The sequence below is a fragment of the Lactuca saligna genome, chromosome 3 (genome assembly GCF_052625555.1).
Source record: "Lactuca saligna cultivar CGN05327 chromosome 3, ASM5262555v1, whole genome shotgun sequence".
Classification (NCBI taxonomy): domain Eukaryota; kingdom Viridiplantae; phylum Streptophyta; class Magnoliopsida; order Asterales; family Asteraceae; genus Lactuca; species Lactuca saligna.
This window is the reverse complement of record NC_136419.1, coordinates 44,011,970-44,029,859: the sequence shown is the minus strand read 5'-3', so window position 1 is coordinate 44,029,859 and position 17,890 is coordinate 44,011,970. Positions and strand designations below refer to the sequence as shown.

Genomic DNA, 17,890 nt, shown 5'->3' with positions numbered 1-17,890 from the left:
AGAAATGTCATTTTTGTTTAATTTTTTCAATTAATGAAACGTATACGTTTAGCTTTTGAGAGTTAATTAAACGGAAATGTTATAAATTCTATGTGTAGTAAACAGTAAGCATAATATGATTGTATATAATGTATTAGGTTTTGTACCTTTTAAATTTCAAGAAACATACAATATGCTTTATACAATAGTATATATATATATATATATATATATATATATATAAAATTCTTAAAATAAGAATTTGTGAATAAAAGTAATGTAACATCTCGACTCCCAGGTACTTTATTTATTTATTTATTTATTTTTGTGATTTAATGAGTGACTCGATGAGTTGTGTGTCCGGATCGTCGAGTAGAGTTGGATTAGTCACGTGGGTTTAATGACCAACTCGATGAGTCAGAGAGCCGACTCGCCGAGTTGGCGTTGTGTGAGGAAACCCTAAATCCCTAGGTTTGTGACCTGTTTAAGGGGCCTTAAGCCCTCGTTTCCGCCTCACCGGTCACCTTAGAACCTTAAGAGAAACCCTAATCGCCCACTTGAGCTAGAGAGTGAGAGAGGAGCTAATCTTATGGTTATTAGTGCACTTTTGAAGGAAAAGAGGAGAGTATCAAAGCTTGGATCAAGAGGAGGCTTTTGATCTAGAGGTTCATCGGATTTTTGCTTCAATTGGAGGTAAAAAGATGCTAACTTGATCATTTCCGTATGAGATATTGGTTTAGGGAGTTTTTAGGGGTTTCTCTCATCCCTTTGGTGTTATTTGAGTCCTTTAAGCATGATTTGAGGTTGAAACCTCAGATCTGGAGTGTAGGAGGTCTTGTGAGTCCAAAGACCTGACCTTTATTGAGCTAGAGATAAGATCTTGTGCATCTAACCCTTGTTGGAGCTTAAATTGGCATTATGGAGCAAATATGCCATGCATGAACGTAAAGATCGAAGCTTTACGTCATAATCGAGCCTTATGAAGTGAGATCTGGAGTATGGGGCATGGTTTCTGCCTTAAAACGTCTGAATGAGAATTTAAATTAAGGGACTCGACGAGTTAATGAGCTTACTCGACGAGTCAGCAAGGGTTTTCCCCGACGAGTCTGGACATGGGTAACTTGACGAGTTGATGAGACAACTCGACGAGTTAAGTTGGGTTTTCGTGATGTTCTAAATGAACAATGGGGACTCGGCGAGTCACATAGATGCACTCAACGAGTCAAGTCAACATAGACAGTTGACTAAAGTGTTGACTTCTGTTGACTTTAGGGTTTGGTCAAGGCAGGGGTTATGGGGACCATGGAGGGGTAAAATGGTATTTTACCCATTCCAAGAGTTTGAGAGAGAAAAAAACTTAGTTATTTAGAGTTGGGACTTAAATGTTAATTAGAGATAATTTTTTTATGTGATTAGGCGGAGGCTAGTTCAAGATTCGTGTAAGAGATTATTTACTTGCTTGCTTACGATGTGAGTCTTTTCACTATACTTTACCTAAAGTGGTAATCTTTGTGTGACTGGAGGGTCTTATGTCTTATATTGAGTATTGTGATATCCTGCATTATGTCTTTGTGATTTGTATTGTGTATTATTCTGAACTTACCGAGTTAGGACCGGAGGGTCCACCCGAGTTGTAGGACTAGAGGGTCTTACTGAGACACATTGACCAGAGGGTTTTATTTGAGCATAGTCATGAGAGGCTAATGAGATATGTGTGGTATTTTGGGGAATTCACTAAGTTTTGTGCTTACCGTGTTATGTGTTATATGTTTCAAGTACCTCTCATGATCACGGGAAGGCACCGGCTTGATTGTACACACCGATCTCGAGACCTTGTGGATGATTATGGGATAGTGACAGTTAATGTGGATATGTATTAACATTTGAACAATATTGTTTTGAGAAATATATTATGAGTTTTTATGTGTCTTAAAAATGAAAATTTTGGTTTGAAAATTTACGTTGTTACAAGTAATCATTGCATTCTTGTGTTTATAATTCCTTTGTACTTCATAGGTGTCATCTTCTCTTAATTCATATTTGAAATCCAACATTAGATTATTAGATATATATTTCTCGTTAAAAACTGATCAGTTCCGATGATGGAATTACTTTTAGTTCTTATAACTTAATCCATAATGACTTTTTGGGAAAAAAAATCAATTAGTTCTAGTAACACAATCATACATACTTATAAAGCTAGTATTTTTTCTTGAATCTCATACATTTGAAACCCCCTTTTTTAACTTCCTCAAACCATATTCTTTTGAAACCCCTTTTTTTAACTAATTCAACTCAAAAGTTTTCTTAATTATGATTCAACACTCAAAAGTTTTATAACTTATTTAATTAGCATTTAGTGAAAAGCTTACTATAAAAAGACCAATCTTATGGGAAGACATGCATACAAATCATATACAAATTTCAGAAAGAAAACAAACTTAAAGGTTTTTTGTGTTTTAATTTGTAACTTTATTATACTAATTCGTTTTTATATTTTCTTCGTTTTTGGATTATTGTAATACAGTCGTTGTATATTGTGGTTTAATCATTAATATATTGATCATATATTATATAGGGTGATGTCGAAAATATTTAATTAAATATTTTAAATATGTTTTTTTTTTTTTTGTATTTGTACCGTTACAAAACGATAAAAAATTAAAACTCATATATATATATATATATATATATATATATATATATATATATATATATATATATATATGTTATACTTTCCATCTCTCTCTCTCTCTCTCTATCTATATATATATATATATATATATATATATATATATATATATATATAATAAAGGTCAAAACACTTTAACCAAAATTCATTTAAAACCTAATATTTCAAATGTTTTTTTTAATAATGATTGTAAAAATTTCAACACGTGTTACTTAATTGATTGATTAATAAAAATATTAATGTTTTGAAACTCCTAACTCTTAAACTTATATTATTTAATTTGTTAGTTAATTAAAATATTTTTCCTACATAAAGATAACATTTTTATGTTTGGTTACTCATAGTTGTTTATGTAATTAGAAAACTAAGTGTACATAGAATGACTACTTTAATTTCACATAGGAATCGATATCACTAGAGATGTATGTTGCCTTTAACCGATCGTAAGAGATCCACATACCCTTTTTAATTATTTATATTAATGTTTAGCAATATATATTTTATATTCTTATTCTCCTTAATTTTTTAGGTACAAAAGAGGATTCCCAGCGCACCAATATAAAGTCAAATATATGCCTCGCAAAATAGGTAATTAAAATTAAATATCATATTTACTAATTGACTTATTTTAAAACTCCTGATGACATTTATGTATAATGATATATTTTGTATGACTTCATTCATTTAAAATATTTTTGTAAAGACTTCAACTATATAGGTGTTTTTGCACAACGCGCGAACATTCACATAATTCTTAATATAGATTGCACATCTTTTAAGCCCCGTTAGTTCTCTGTAAAACAACTCTTAATCCGGAATTATCTATATTTTAGATGTTTAATGGGTCAATTTTTTGGGTATTAAAGGCTCGTTATTTATGTATAGAAACATTGTTATCATTCAAAATAGAAAGAATATGTTTTAAGATTGTTATAAAAAAATTGTCAGCTGATATAGAAAACAAAGGGAATGATGCAACCCGAAAACATGACAAATATAATCAAACGATACAACTTGATCCGATTCGTATTTTGATAACATGTTGACTGAGGTACAAGTTTTTCCATAAAACAAGTTTCACTCATACAATTGGCCATTTGTAGCTCATGATACAACAGAAGAGACGATTCTTCAAAACAAGTTACTAGACCTTAACTTTTCCTCGGTATAAAAACTTATTTTAGTGTAAACACATTCATTGGTGTAATACTTGAGATTATACGTCATCACAATGAAAAAGGCGATTGGAAAAGCGAAATAACAAATCTTTGGTTAATTATTTCTTATGTGATTCCTGAATAAATTAATATACCAAAACCGTTATAGCAGCAAATCGCGATTAACTTGGTTCTACGTACATAATTTGTAACCGGAAAATGTCTTAACAATGACAATTATGCCTTTAGCTTAATTTCAATTACACAAATTATATCTTAGAAATAGTTTTAAATCATTTTTACATGAGTATGAAGGCTAAGTAGGAGAATATTTAATATCTTTTCATCTTAAATAGGACATATGAAACCGATAAGGTTGTGCAGAGTGGAGTGTGGCAAGACTCGACTTGTTCGAGCTGGCCTTGGTGAACCGCGTCACCGACTTAGCATGCCGAGTTCGATGGTTATACCTGGTAAGTATGGTCGCCGATGAGAGAGAGAGTGATATATATATATATATATATATATATATATATATATATATATATATATATATATATATATATATGGAATGGTTATTTGGAAAACAAAAAAACCCTAAAAATCATATATATATATATATATATATATATATATATATATATATATATATATAACATCCAAGTCTTTAAGGTATATCTTTATGTAATTCTTTTTATTTTTATTGGAAGGCCACGATGTGGCGAGACCCGAATTGATCGCGCATTCATTAATTCTCCCATGACGTGGCATTATGTTGGCCACGACGTGGGGGCTGTTTTCGGTCAAAACCCAAATTTGCGGGGTTGCTGCCCTATTTAAGGGTACTAACTCCTCGGGTTGCCTCATTTGGCAGCCTCCACCCTCTGAAAAATCACCCCATCCAAACCCTAGCCCTAATGTGATAGATCTTGAGCTTGTGTGATTATTTTTTGTGTTTTGAAGGAGAATGACTCATAGATGAAGCATTGATCTAGCTTGCAAGTCTCATGATCATCTTCTTGTTTACTTTCTAGATCATTGTAACTATCCAAGACTCAAGCTTTATGTTAAGAGCATGTTAGATCTAGCTTTTTGGCCATATTTCTCTATGTTGAGTTGGGTAGAATGTTTGAAATCCATGCAACTTTATGGATTGTTGAGGTCCCCTAGTGGACATATGTTCCAGATATGAAGTTTGTTGTTATTTTGGACTTCATGCATGTGACATTTGGTGGTATTTCTTCATTTTGACCTAAGTTTTAGTGTTAGACTTGCATTAGACATGAAAGACTGAAAATCACCAATCTTTGTGAAGTATTAGACCTTAGAAAGGGTTCTGGAAAGTTTGAAGGAACGACTTAACAAATTAAGAGTTAAACATGTTAAGTTGTTGGAACATGTTCCCCCGACGTGGCATTTAGGTGGCCACGACGTGGGAACTGGGGAGAGTGTCGATTGTCTTGTCTTTTAGTGCCCACGATGTGGCCTTGGGTGGCCACGGTGTCGAGACCTGTCAAAGTTGACTTTGGTCGTTGACTTTTTAAGGTGTAGACTGAGTGAGTACTACTTTATTGTTATTTAGTGTTTTGTAGTACCAGTCTTCACCGTGTGAGATCTGTTGTGTTCTAGTTGTTACCTGCAAGGTGAGTCTTCTCAATATACTATAGGACACTAGGTGTCGATTGTGTATGTTTTCTTTGTGACTCTTGCAGATGTGTTTGTATGTTGTATGCATGGAGACAATCTGGACTCGGGGTTAATATGTACTTGGGTTAATACTCACCCGATGGAGCCAATCTGGGCTTAGGGTCAATATTGACTTAGGGTTGCTACGGACTCAGGGTTGTTACGAACCCGATACAGTTACGTGTTGTTATATATGTTGTATGTGGTATTTTGGGGAACTCACTAAGCTTCGTGCTTACAGCTGTTGATTTACTATGTTTCAGATACTCTGTGATTTCACATTAACGTTGATACGCCTACTTTCTGGAGGAGAGTCGCCGAAAGATACAGCCGTAAAGCTAGCCAACAATGAAGTAAAAAGATCAACTATTCTCCAAATGGAAAAATGCAAACACGGTTTCAATGCAGTTTAACAATATGCTTCATAGGGTGAGGTGTGAAGCAGTGCATGGTAAAAATGAAAATATTTTGTTTGTGAATGCTCTTGAAGCTTTCCGTGAAGAAACTAACAAACCTTTCCGACTTGTTGAGTTTTGACAGATGATGAGGTGGTGCGACAAATGACGTTAACATTGCGAATGAACTAGTGTCTTGTGTGTTTTTTAACTTTAAGTTAGTTGTCTTTTAATTTCTAGTGGTTTGTGTGTTTTAATATATAGTTTGTCTTGTGTGTTATTTTAATTCAAGTGTGTTATGTTCGTGATTTCCTTTTAAGTTAATGAAATTTAAATTTATATTAAAATAATTTCTTTAAATTGATTATCTTTTATATTATTATAATTTTTTAAATAGCATGTCAAACGTGTTAACTCACGCTTTGTAAATGACAAACTTTTGAAGCAGTGTGACAAATCTTAAGTGGTGCGTACGTAAAGTGTAGCAAGTGTGACGCTACTCCCTCTGTTTAATAGTTTTTTAAACAACAATTTCATTTTCAATACCTAACATTTTCAGCACCGTAATTAATTACACGTGCATATATATTTTTGTTTTGAGTTTGACAAGACATGACATTTATGTACCAAAAGTGATAAAACTCATCTTAAATGTCGTAAAACAGGTAAAAACTCAATTCATAATTTGCCTACGATTGAAGAAATAAGTAGTAAACAAAGTAGAGACGGCTCATCAACCGAAATCCAAACCATTAAGAAAATGACAAAAGACAAATGACTAATTTGAAAAAGAATTATTACAACTTTCAAGTGATATTATCATTATCAGTAACTTTTAGCCAATTCATTGGGTCCATACAAATTTTTCCTACGTATCCCTCCTTTAGCAACCTTTATATCTCTTGTCCTGGTCGACATTGCCCTAAAAAGTTGACAACACTTTGTTGAAAGTTGAAACGTGTAACCAAACCTAGAACCTGATGGTTTATAAAATATCAAGCGTCTGTAATTGTCACCATTCTACGTACGTAGTGTATACGACAATAAATGAAATGTTAATTATCACATAATTTAATAAAATATGTTTAATCTTTCATCACATATCTAAAACTTCAGAGAACAAAAAGAAAATATTGCAAGAATGATAAAAACCTATACTTTTTTCGATGATTATTAACGAATAGAAAGTAAATTTGGTATTAGAAAAAATATATATATTACGTTTTTTATGATATTTTATTATTTTATAAAAAAAAAAATGTTATGAAATTTTTACTTTAGAAACTATAATTTTTTTATATTGGATAATGCTAAAGAAATACATTTATTCCCTTTCCAGAAACATTTTAATCCAATTTATACATTACCAAATAACATATATAGAGTATTTGTTGGACTAATTTGTATACATTTTTTTTTTCTAAATCTTATAAAGGGTTAATTTAATAAAGGATTATACCGAAAGATATATTATTAAATGTTACACGGTGCCGACATACAGCAGTCATAAAAGTCATCAACCGCACGATTTAAGAATTCTCTCATAAATAACCCCCTATACTTGATGCAATTGCCAACTACTCCCCCCATCACTTTAAACCTCACATTTAACCCCATAACCACTAACCAGTACCACTATACGATATAATTATTATAAACAACAATCAACCAAATAAAATGCCCCATAAATGACCCCCACACTTAATGCAATTACCAACTACCCCCTGTCTAACTTTACACCTTGCATTTAACCCCACTCTCCCTATATATATAACCAAGTCCATATCATATGTATTCATTCTCCAATCTGCATACCTTCACATTCTAGCTTTTCAATTTCGTTTGACTTGTAAGCTTTGACATTTTGACTTTTGACAACTTCTCATCAATGGCAACCACCGGGAAGCTTGATGTTGAAGTGAAGGTGAAATCCGAAGCTGATAAGTTCTGGAACACCATCCTCGACTCCGCTACAATTTTCCCTAAAGTCTGCTCTGATCTCTACAAAGAAGTTGAAGTTCTTGAAGGCGATGGACGAAGCGTTGGATCCGTCCGATTGGTTCATTTTGCCGAAGGTAACAACTGTCCGACAATCGTCTAACAATCGTAATTGTATAAAATTACTATAAATCTAAAATACCTTCGTTTGTTTGATTACGCAATCAGGGTCGCCGATTGTGAAATCGGCGAAGGAGAAGATTGAAGAGCTTGATGAAGCGAAGAAGAAAGTGGCGTATAGTGTGATTGATGGGGATATGATGAAATACTACAAGACTTTCAAGGCTACACTTGAGGTGATTCCGGAGGCAGAAGGAAGCATTGTGAAGTGGATGTGTGAATATGAGAAAGCGAGTGATGAGGTTCCGGATCCAAGTATGATCCGAGACTTTGCTGCTAAGAATTTTCAGGAGATTGATGCTTATCTCCTTAAGGCATGAAGTATGCTTGTTTTTTTATCAACTTGTGTTTGCTATAAATAATGAAATGTGTGACTTCACCTTTTGTACTTACATAAGTTGTTATCTACTTATGAATAATATTAATCAGTGTACTTGCTTTTCTTTACTTAAAGTTGATATTGGAATATTGAAATCAATAGCATTGGGGTAGTTGAAAGTTGTAACCAATCATTAAAAACAAATCAATGGAAGCACATTGTACATTGGTATTTACTTCCATTTGAATATTGAAATTAGTAGCATCCTACGAACAATGTCACTAATTATTATAATCAAGGTTTTCACATATGTTCCACCTAGATACGTCAAACTTTTTTTATTTTACATATGGACATGATGTGGCATGTTTATTAAAACAATTTCATTAGACGTGACATGTCAACAAAAATACAGAATCTTATAACAATGGAACAAATAAAAACATAAAGTTCAACAAAAACTAACAGTTGACTGATTAAACTTCTTGATTTTTTTTTTTTTGAGGTGCTTAGGTGGAACTAGTGTGAAACTTGATAACTACTTTGAAAAAATTGCACATTTATAGCAATTTCATATAAATACAAAGTAATTTTTCACGATAGATTAAATCTATCAAAGTATAATGTCCTAATAAGATATAATACACAAATAAGTGAAATTACAATGTTTTCTATGTGGCTTTACATAAAGAATATAACTTTTTTCCCAATGCGAAGAAGCTTTAAAAAAGGTTTGTTTTATGTGATATGCTCTTCAACAACATCTTGCAAGAGAGGTGCTTCTTCATTCTGCAACTTTGAGCTCCCTCCATTGTTAACCACCATACTCTTTTCCTTAGCTTTTCCCCACATCACAGAATAAAACCCAATAACAACAATAACTGATCCCAACAAACTGCAAATAAAATTTAAAAAAAATAAAAAATAAAAAAAATTAGGGTTTCGGATTAGTAATGTGTAGAATCACAATTTATACACATAAACATGTTCACCTTCCAAGATAGACACCATCACCTAAGAAAATGACACCAATGAAAGTTGCGATTACAATTCCTATTGGATGAAACATAGCAACAAAAACTGGACCTCTTCTTTTTATGCACCATGATTGAACTGTGACTTGAAAAGCAGACCCAAAAATCCCCTGTTTGTTTTCGTTTCAATGTAAGTTGTGTTTAAAAGAAGACAAGAAGTTAATAGATTGAGGAAAAAAACTAAAACTTACTGAGTACAGGATAGACATCAGCCTTATTTTAGGCTTTAAACTAAAAGAACTCAGGTCAGCTTCCACAATGGAAGAAGCTAGAGCTGCTAAAATGGTGCAGACAAAGCAATATGAGAACATTACAATCATCTCTGCAGGGTATTTCTTAAGGATAAATGCCTGAAAACATAATAAAACAAGTAAATTAGAAAGAATATGTTAATATGCAAAACAGCAAAAGTGTATTATAATTCATTATACCTGTGCAATCATATACAGTGAACCAAAGACGCAGTCAATTGCTAGAAAGATGCCTCCGAGTACCCAATTTGATGGTTGCACAAGAAGATTCTGAGAGAGTTTTGAGTTTAAAAGAGATGATAGAATTGTGGGGCCTTTGTAAAGAGTCATGATGATAGCTCCTGCAATTGACACTACAGTGCCGATGAACTTTGCCTGTGTTGTTATGCTTAAGTCAACTGCTTCCAACCTGAAACCACCAATCTGAATCGAATGAGACTTGATGTTTCAAGGTACAATAAACGTAAAGACAATGATGGTGTCATTGAGTATAACATACAAAAGAAGATAAATGAGGGGGAAATTTGATAGCAGATACGCAACGAGACTTTTTACCTGAATAAGATGGCGAGTATGAATGTAAAACCTGGGATGAGGTTGAGTAAGGTTGTTGCAAGAGTAGCAGAGGATAACGAGATACCAGAATAGCCAAATACCTGTGCGAAGAAACTTCAAAAACTAACCAGTCAGTGTTTCCGATTTGGTAGAGCGGATCAGACTGGAATTTGAGCAACATCAGGTCAAACAATGAGAAAAATCTAGTGATAATGTTCATTCTGGTTCCAGAAACACGATGTCGGTGTTACTAAACATTTCCTCCCACGAATCAACAGAAATGTTTTTGAATTCGAAAATGTAGTCATTGAATACACAAGAACACCACAAATTCAGGTTAAATTACAGGTTACATACCCTAGTAGGCCAATAGTGAAAAATCCGCAGACGACGATAAAGGTAAGTGGAGGACGATTGGCCGATCTGCAACCAACCATAGAAACTTATTAATTTGCGAATCAACGTGGTTTCTATCAAGTGAAAATTTGAGGAGATTAACCTAATTTACCTGTGGAAAATGAGAGAAAGGGGAAGAAGGATGAGTGAAGCGAGGGCATTGGAGTAGAAAATGAAGGAATAGTTGGACATGCCATCTGCTATGGCGTACTTGCTTACTATAATCAGTAGCACTTGGGCGATCTGTGCTCCCACCATGCCCACGTATTCCTTCATCTCTCTCGCTCTCTCACGCCACCGGTACCGGCGGCAGTCAACGGTGTATCTTTGATGGCTTTCTGTCGATCAATGGAAACGGCGGCTTCCCCTTCGCCTATAGCAGCCGCAAGGGGCAAAATTGTCAGAATAAAGGGGGTCTGGTGGCCGGTGGGGTTGGTTGTTGTTTGACTGTTTAGTGTTCCGGACTTCCGGTAGCCCCCACAAACTTCAGGCTTCCTGTTTATTTATTTATTTATTTTATTTTTTTTGAGTTTTTATCTAGAGATAGTGGTTATATATCAAATTCTTTTACTTTAGAAATTATTTACCAAAGTGTTGTGGTTAAGAAATTATTTTTTAAATGGTTATTTTGATGATAGCGGTCTCACCTTTTAGATTGAAAAACAAGAAACAAAAATGTTTTTACTGTCGTTGCTTCCTTTCATATCATTATTGTCATCAAGCTGGTAACCAGTTAGTGACTTAGTCATTTCTCTTTCTATGTAAGTTTGCTTTCAATTGGGTTTTACAATGATCTTCTTCCTTTACCGGTCATGGTGTTGTATTTCTGGTAGAACTCTCCTATTGTGGTACATATCTATATTGCAAAAATGAAGAATGTGACAAAAAAAGAAGGTAAAAAGCTTGAGTAACAGCCAAAATAAACATGGTTATTGTTTCAACTGACCCACCATCGTCTTTTTCGCTCCGATCCACCCCGTCAGTTTTTATACCATCCCTCCTAACGGATCTGAACGCAAGAGAGGTCACCAAATCTTTCGCCAAGATGAATATTTTCGGTCACTACTATGGTTGAAGGTTATCGACAACAACAATGAATTATTTGTCTGTACAAATGTAGAGTTCATGTGGGCATGTGGGGTCCCAATGACTGTTATAGAATATTTGAAGCCGACGATGTGCAGTCTGACGTGACGCTGCATCTAGAATATTTCAAAAATGTGTCAACGTGTATGCAATTTGCTGCTTGAACCTATGTATAATGAGAAAGATTGTACCACCGGAAGAAAAAAATCCTAAAAGACTGTTTTTCACTATATGGTTTTGGATTTAATTTGTAGTTGTGTGTGACTCTAGAGCATCTATGGAGCAAGGTTGCAACCTCATTGCAATAAATTTTGATCAAGTTGAAGAGGGAAGCCAACGGTGGGTGGAGGAGGAGTGTCGGTGCAATGGATTCATTTGTTCTTACGACCATTCCACTACACTCGTAAACATGATTGTTGGCATTTAAGATGTAGTTAGATTGATATATAAATGACACACAATACCATAACAGGAGGTCAGTTACATCCTAGCCCAACCCGAATATTTCCATGGGAACTCTTTTGGAGAAGTAGCCTACCATTTAAGAATTTCTTTATGTTAAGAGATTTTGTTAATGATTCTTGATAAGGTTAATTGGCAATGTTGGTTGATGCGACTTGAGGAAGGGAGATAGCATAAGAATAATGCTAGTAATTTAAGAAACAATAGCTCAAATTTCTAAAATTTTGTTTATATCAAAGAGTTGGGAAGAAGTCGGGAAAAAAAAATTTGATCGTCGATAAACGAGGGAGGGATGGAAGAGAAGTAGGAGATTGCACCATGTTAGTCGTTTAGTCGCTCGTAGAATATGGTGGGAAGAGGAAGAATACGAGGAAGAATACGTCTGAGAAGCTCGTGGTGGTGTAATATGTTTTTCATTTTTCTTTTAATAATAAAAAAAGGTTTATAATTTTATTAACTATGTTTGGTAATTACTTTTTCAAACACTATGTTTTGGTTAATAAACTTGTAACTACTATGGTTAAATAAAAACCTCAAATTTTAATTTACCCGTTAAATTAGGAAATGTATTTGGTCCTCGTAAACCATTTATGTTCATGTGGATTTTCTAAAAAAAATTAAAAATCATATTGAAATTAGTTTACGGTTGTCATCAAGGGTTTTGGAGGTCTTTAAGATTGCTTTTAAACTTTAAAACTATTTTTGGGCAAAAATGATTATTCATTTATGATGGGTGGCAAAAATGATTTTTTTTTTTTTTAAATATGTTTCGATTAGTTTTTGTGTTTTTGTTGTAACATCTGGATCATGGAGATATTTAATTTCTTGAATTTCTAACATTTTGGAAGAGGTTCACAATGTGAGATATGGTGGTCATGTCGTGAGTGACCATGGACTTGTTGACCTGTGTTTTCGAATCTCACGGCGTAAGGTATGAAGCCTCACAACGTGAGAACGGACTGATGATCCAAAACCTAATGTTCAAGTATTTAATGAAAAGAGAAGGTTAGTGTTGCCCATCCTCAGGCCATTTTTGGTGACCTTGAAGAACTTATTGGTAGTTTTTGGCTCATTGAAGTGGAATAAGACTTTTGTGGAGCATTATCTTGGCAATACGACTTGTACTTCACTTTCTTGCAAAGCTTTTGGACCCTTGTAAGTCATAAAGCTTTGGCTTTTTTACCTCTTGCATGCTAGATCTAGGTTCTAAGCTCCATTTTGCATGGTTGAGTTGGATAGCATGTATGGGGTCCATAAAGTTGGCAACTTTTATGGATCATTGAGACAATTTTTGTATTATAAGATTTGGATTTGAGTTCTGGACTGTTTTGTTGGTTTAGGTCACGACGTGACCCGGGGTGGCTATGACGTGACTGTGGTTGGAATCGAGACTGAGCGAGTTGATTAGCTGAGTTGACCTTTTGAACTGGGTCCGGGTCGAGTTCATACTCACCACGTGACCATGAGTTGGTCACGACGTGAGGGTCAGCTTTTGAATTTTGGATCGTTGACTTTAGGCCATTTTGGAACTTGTTGTGATATGTCGGAGATGGATGGGTTGACATTATGTACGAGATTCGTGCAGGTTTCTTCTCCTTATATCACAGTGCAAAAGAGAAAGACGATCGTTAGTCGATGTTTGGGGGGAATTCCCGGGATAAAGCTCTGACGATCAAGTTAGTATGAGGTCTGAGAGAAATAAGATTAAATCAAAGGAAAAAAGAGTTTTGTCCCCTTCTTCATGAGGAAGAATGATCCTTTTATACATGTTTAAGAGGCGTGTGCCCCTTAATCGGTTTTGTTGTGCATTCCCTCGTGGGGTGCGACGTGGTAGACCCGTATTGGAGGGTCCTCTGTCACACCTTTTTGCCTCATCCCCTCATTGGATAGAGGGGGATCTTTTAATTATTTTGAGGATCGTGGCTATCGTTAGATGGGAAAGTGGAACTCTCTTATTGGTCTCATGTTTGTCGGGGTGTAATTCTTTGGTGAAGGGGGTTAAGGCGTGTTCTGCGCCTTAACCACCATACTTGTGATCTGCGCGTTGGCGAAACCCCAACCTTGGCTTCAGACTGGGTCCGACTGGGTTCTGACTTTGCCAAGCCCGACATTAGTTTTCCTTCTTGTTACGATATTAATCCTTGAAAGATCGAAAAGATTCAAAACAGATTAAAGCAAGAACACGACAGTTAATCAAAATATACTGAATGATTCAAAAGTCACAGCCTCATAAGAACTCTATTAAGAATTGCTACTGTAGAGGCGTGATTAGGGTTACAATATATTGCCAACGTTAATGAATACAGTGCATGCATGCACCTTAAATACTATAACCCTAGAAAATATAAGACAAGTGGACAGGCCCAACCCGTTTACAAATAAACAAACAAAATAGCCCAATGACGCAACATAATATCTTCTACAATCTTCCCCTTTGCGTCAATTAGGCGAGAATTTATCAAGGATGAGACCGCTTTTGAACTCAAAGACTTTTGGCATTACGCTTAGCAAATCCTTGCAAACCTAGACATATATACCATTGAATCATGTCTGAGAAGCACTTTTTTCACTCTTGTTGTTGCCCTTGAATTTGTTAACCATTTCCAAAATGTACTCCAGGCAGGTGGTAGTGTACAAATGTGTGTCAGGAAGAAAGAAGAAGGCGCTGTGAAAGTCTGCATCATTTCGTTCCCTTACTTGAAATACCACATACCACCCATCTTTATAGATCTTCCCAAGTTTTAACTTTTCAAATCCTTCTGGAGCTTCCTTGGGTTGAACCGAGGGCTTCCTTCGCAGCACAACTGCCATCTCCACATCCATTTTTCCTACCTCTTGAATATACGAAATGATCATCAACTTGAGGTGAGCGATAACAGGTTCGTACTTCTGTACGTGCCTCAACAATAAGTTGTAAAGCATGATCTAGTCATATAGGTTGAGACAGGGCAGGTCTGCGAGGGTAAATTTGTGAACCTGACTAGCCGAACCTCTCACTACCTTGAACTTTGCATTTGGGAAGCTTTCGGTTTCAATCGGACCAATGACCTTCACTGTTGTAATATTTGAAGCGCTCCACATTTCGTATTGTGGCCTCAGGTGCTTGAGATAGAACGAGAAGAGTATTTGATCAACATTGTGTCACCACTAGCATTTTTGCTAGGAAATTCTACTCTCATATAATAATTCAACCAGTATAATAACTCGTACTCTAAGCAAATATCATACTCTATGCTTATTCAAATACATCTCTCATGTTCAACAAAGAGTTTGAAACTTTAAAAATTCTTATGCAAGTTCTTTATGGACTAGAATTTTGAAATTTTCTTATTGGGCCTAACGGACCAATAAGCATTCAATCCGACTAGAATGGGATTAGAACCCTTATATGGGCTCTAAATGAACCCACATTCCTAAAACTTAACATTTTGTGCCATAATGGGTCTAAAATAAACTAATGAGCCTTAATGGGCCTTATTGGGCCACAATTAATTTAATTAGCCTTAATAGGCCATAAAACTCAATATTTTATGCTTATTGGACCATAAACCATCCTAAAAGCCAATGGACCGAAAACCTACTTAATGGACTTATGGTTTCGACAATATCAAGAAATAGCCCAAGATAAACTATTTTCTTGTTTCTCCAAGCCCAAATGCACGGCCCATGTATAAGAAAAAAAGAGAAAAAGAAAAAGAAAGGAATTAAGGAGAATTAGACACATACTTATTACATTGTAGTATTCCATGCAAGAAATCTCATGCATCAAGAACTTCCATCACCCCACTCTCTTTCTTCCCTCCCTTCTTTTTCTTCTTGGCCAAAAGCACCACACACACACACACACTTACTTTCAAACACCTCCAAATCTCTCAAGAACATCCCTACTTGCTTCTAAGATTCTCGAGATTTATATCAACTTCAAGAAGGTTTACCACCAAAAAGTCATCACTCCTTGAATTCGAAGAGCCCACTAAAGAGGCAAACTAGGCCTAAAAACAACACCACCTTCTTCCATTCTTCTTCAAAACCGAGAACAACAAGCAAAGGTGAGTTCATACCCCCCTCATTTTCAGTTTTTACTTTTTTTGGGGGGGATAATACAAGTTGATTTGTGTAGATCTATGTGTAAATGCATGATTATGTGTGTTTTCTTGGATCATTTGGTGACTATGTGTTGCTTACTTCATAAGTCAAAGAATATGTTAAGCATACGGAGTTTACCACTTGGATCTTCATAAGAACCTTGTGAAAAATATGTGTTATCACATATAATACATGTAAACTTGTAGATCTGGGATTTATACACTTAAAATAGCAAAAAACAAGTGTTGTGAACAAACATGAATACTTATACTCAAAAATCAGCTTTTGACAGAAAAGTTTTAGGCCAATCTCGAACTGTTTTTACCCCCTTAATGGTAATATTTTTCAAAACTGTTTTACATGCTCAAATTTCAGGTTTATACCTTTAAAATGACTTCTCTCACGTTTTCATATGATTTTTCTACAATTTTTGGTGAATTTTACAAAACTGCCTATCATATTTGAAATAATTTCAGACCAGCCTGTGAAGGTGAGTAATTTTACACTAGTTTGAGGCCATCAAAAATTATGAGAAAAATTATGAACAGAGTAGAAAAAATTTCCAAACTTTCAGACTTTACAGATCCAAATTTCGACTTACGATGAATTTTCTACAAATTTTCCAACAACAAGGTCTAAAAAGCCCAAAACCAGAAAAATGTGTGTTTTCACAAAAATAAGCCAAAAAATGATACTTTTGACAAAAATGGATTTAAAATGTTATTTTTGCCACAAACTAATCATCAACACAAGTTTTGAATAAAATGGGGACTAAAGTGTTATTTTTACAAAGATTGGGCCTTAATTGTAACTCTTTGGCTTATTGGACCAAGAACGTCATTTTTACAAAAAGTGGGCTTTTATGATATTTTAGTGAACACTTGAACCAAAACCAATGATAAACTAACAAACGGATTAATTTGATCATTTTTAGGTTATTTGGGCCTTAATGACCCATTTTTATGTGTGATAGGTCATGTATACTATTTATATGTTTATTGGGTCTCATTGACCCATTAACATGTGTGACGGACCTTGGATACTATTAGTGTGCTATTTGGGCCTTAGTGACCCATTTTTATGTGTGATAGGTCATGTATACTATTTATATGTTCATTGGGCCTCATTGACCCATTAACATGTGCGGCGGACCTTGGATACTATTAGTGTGCTATTTGGGCCTTAGTGGCCCATTTTTATGTGTGATAGGTCTTGTATACTATATATATATGCTTATTGGGTCTCATTGACCCATTAACATATGCGACGGATCTTGGATACTATTAGTGTGTTATTTGGGCCTTAGTGACCCATTTTTATGTGTGATAGGTCCTGTATACTATTTATATGTTTATTGGGCCTTATTGACCCATTAACATGTGCGACGGACCTTGGATACTAGTTGTGTGCTATTTGGGCCTGTAAATACCTTACATGTGAAATGGGCCTTAGTTGTCCTTTCATATATATTTCGGACCGATGTTATATAATCTTATTCCGATTGGGCCTTGAAATGATTTACATGCTTAGCGATGCCTTAGTGGTTCACTTACATGGTTCATTGGGCTTGGAATGAGTTTATACTTTTCTTCGTGTAAATTCGATTAAGGATCTAGTGAGTTTTGTTGGTTGGCACCTATTAAGTGTACGATCGTAGCCTGTAGTTATAACCCG

At 34.9% G+C, this 17,890-nt stretch overlaps 2 protein-coding genes across 2 annotated transcripts; one reads left to right on the top strand and one right to left on the bottom strand.

Moving 5' to 3' along the window:
* Positions 1 to 7,696: 7,696 nt before the first annotated feature.
* Positions 7,697 to 8,474, top strand: LOC145036162 (MLP-like protein 423). Its single transcript, XM_078984632.1, has 2 exons — positions 7,697 to 7,984; positions 8,076 to 8,474. The coding sequence occupies exons 1-2, from the start codon at positions 7,798 to 7,800 to the stop codon at positions 8,345 to 8,347; spliced, it is 459 nt and encodes a 152-aa protein (XP_078840758.1). The 5' UTR covers positions 7,697 to 7,797; the 3' UTR covers positions 8,348 to 8,474.
* Positions 8,475 to 8,885: 411 nt separating this feature from the next.
* Positions 8,886 to 10,985, bottom strand: LOC145036161 (WAT1-related protein At5g40230-like). Its single transcript, XM_078984631.1, has 7 exons — positions 10,695 to 10,985; positions 10,544 to 10,609; positions 10,187 to 10,300; positions 9,812 to 10,040; positions 9,572 to 9,730; positions 9,339 to 9,490; positions 8,886 to 9,241 (listed from the first exon to the last, which is right to left on the bottom strand). The coding sequence occupies exons 1-7, from the start codon at positions 10,856 to 10,858 to the stop codon at positions 9,085 to 9,087; spliced, it is 1,041 nt and encodes a 346-aa protein (XP_078840757.1). The 5' UTR covers positions 10,859 to 10,985; the 3' UTR covers positions 8,886 to 9,084.
* Between the last annotated feature and the right edge of the window lie 6,905 nt (positions 10,986 to 17,890).

Excerpts from the sequence above, each read along its gene's own strand:
- LOC145036161 (XM_078984631.1), bottom strand. The coding sequence starts at position 10,858 with ATGAAGGAATACGTGGGCATGGTGGGAGCACAGATCGCCCAAGTGCTA. Across the intron at positions 10,301-10,543 it reads TTCACTATTGGCCTACTAGG|TTTCTTCGCACAGGTATTTG; the intron begins GTATGTAACCTG and ends TAGTTTTTGAAG. Across the intron at positions 9,491-9,571 it reads TGATGTCTATCCTGTACTCA|GGGATTTTTGGGTCTGCTTT; the intron begins GTAAGTTTTAGT and ends GAAAACAAACAG.
- LOC145036162 (XM_078984632.1), top strand. The coding sequence starts at position 7,798 with ATGGCAACCACCGGGAAGCTTGATGTTGAAGTGAAGGTGAAATCCGAA. Across the intron at positions 7,985-8,075 it reads ATTGGTTCATTTTGCCGAAG|GGTCGCCGATTGTGAAATCG; the intron begins GTAACAACTGTC and ends TTACGCAATCAG.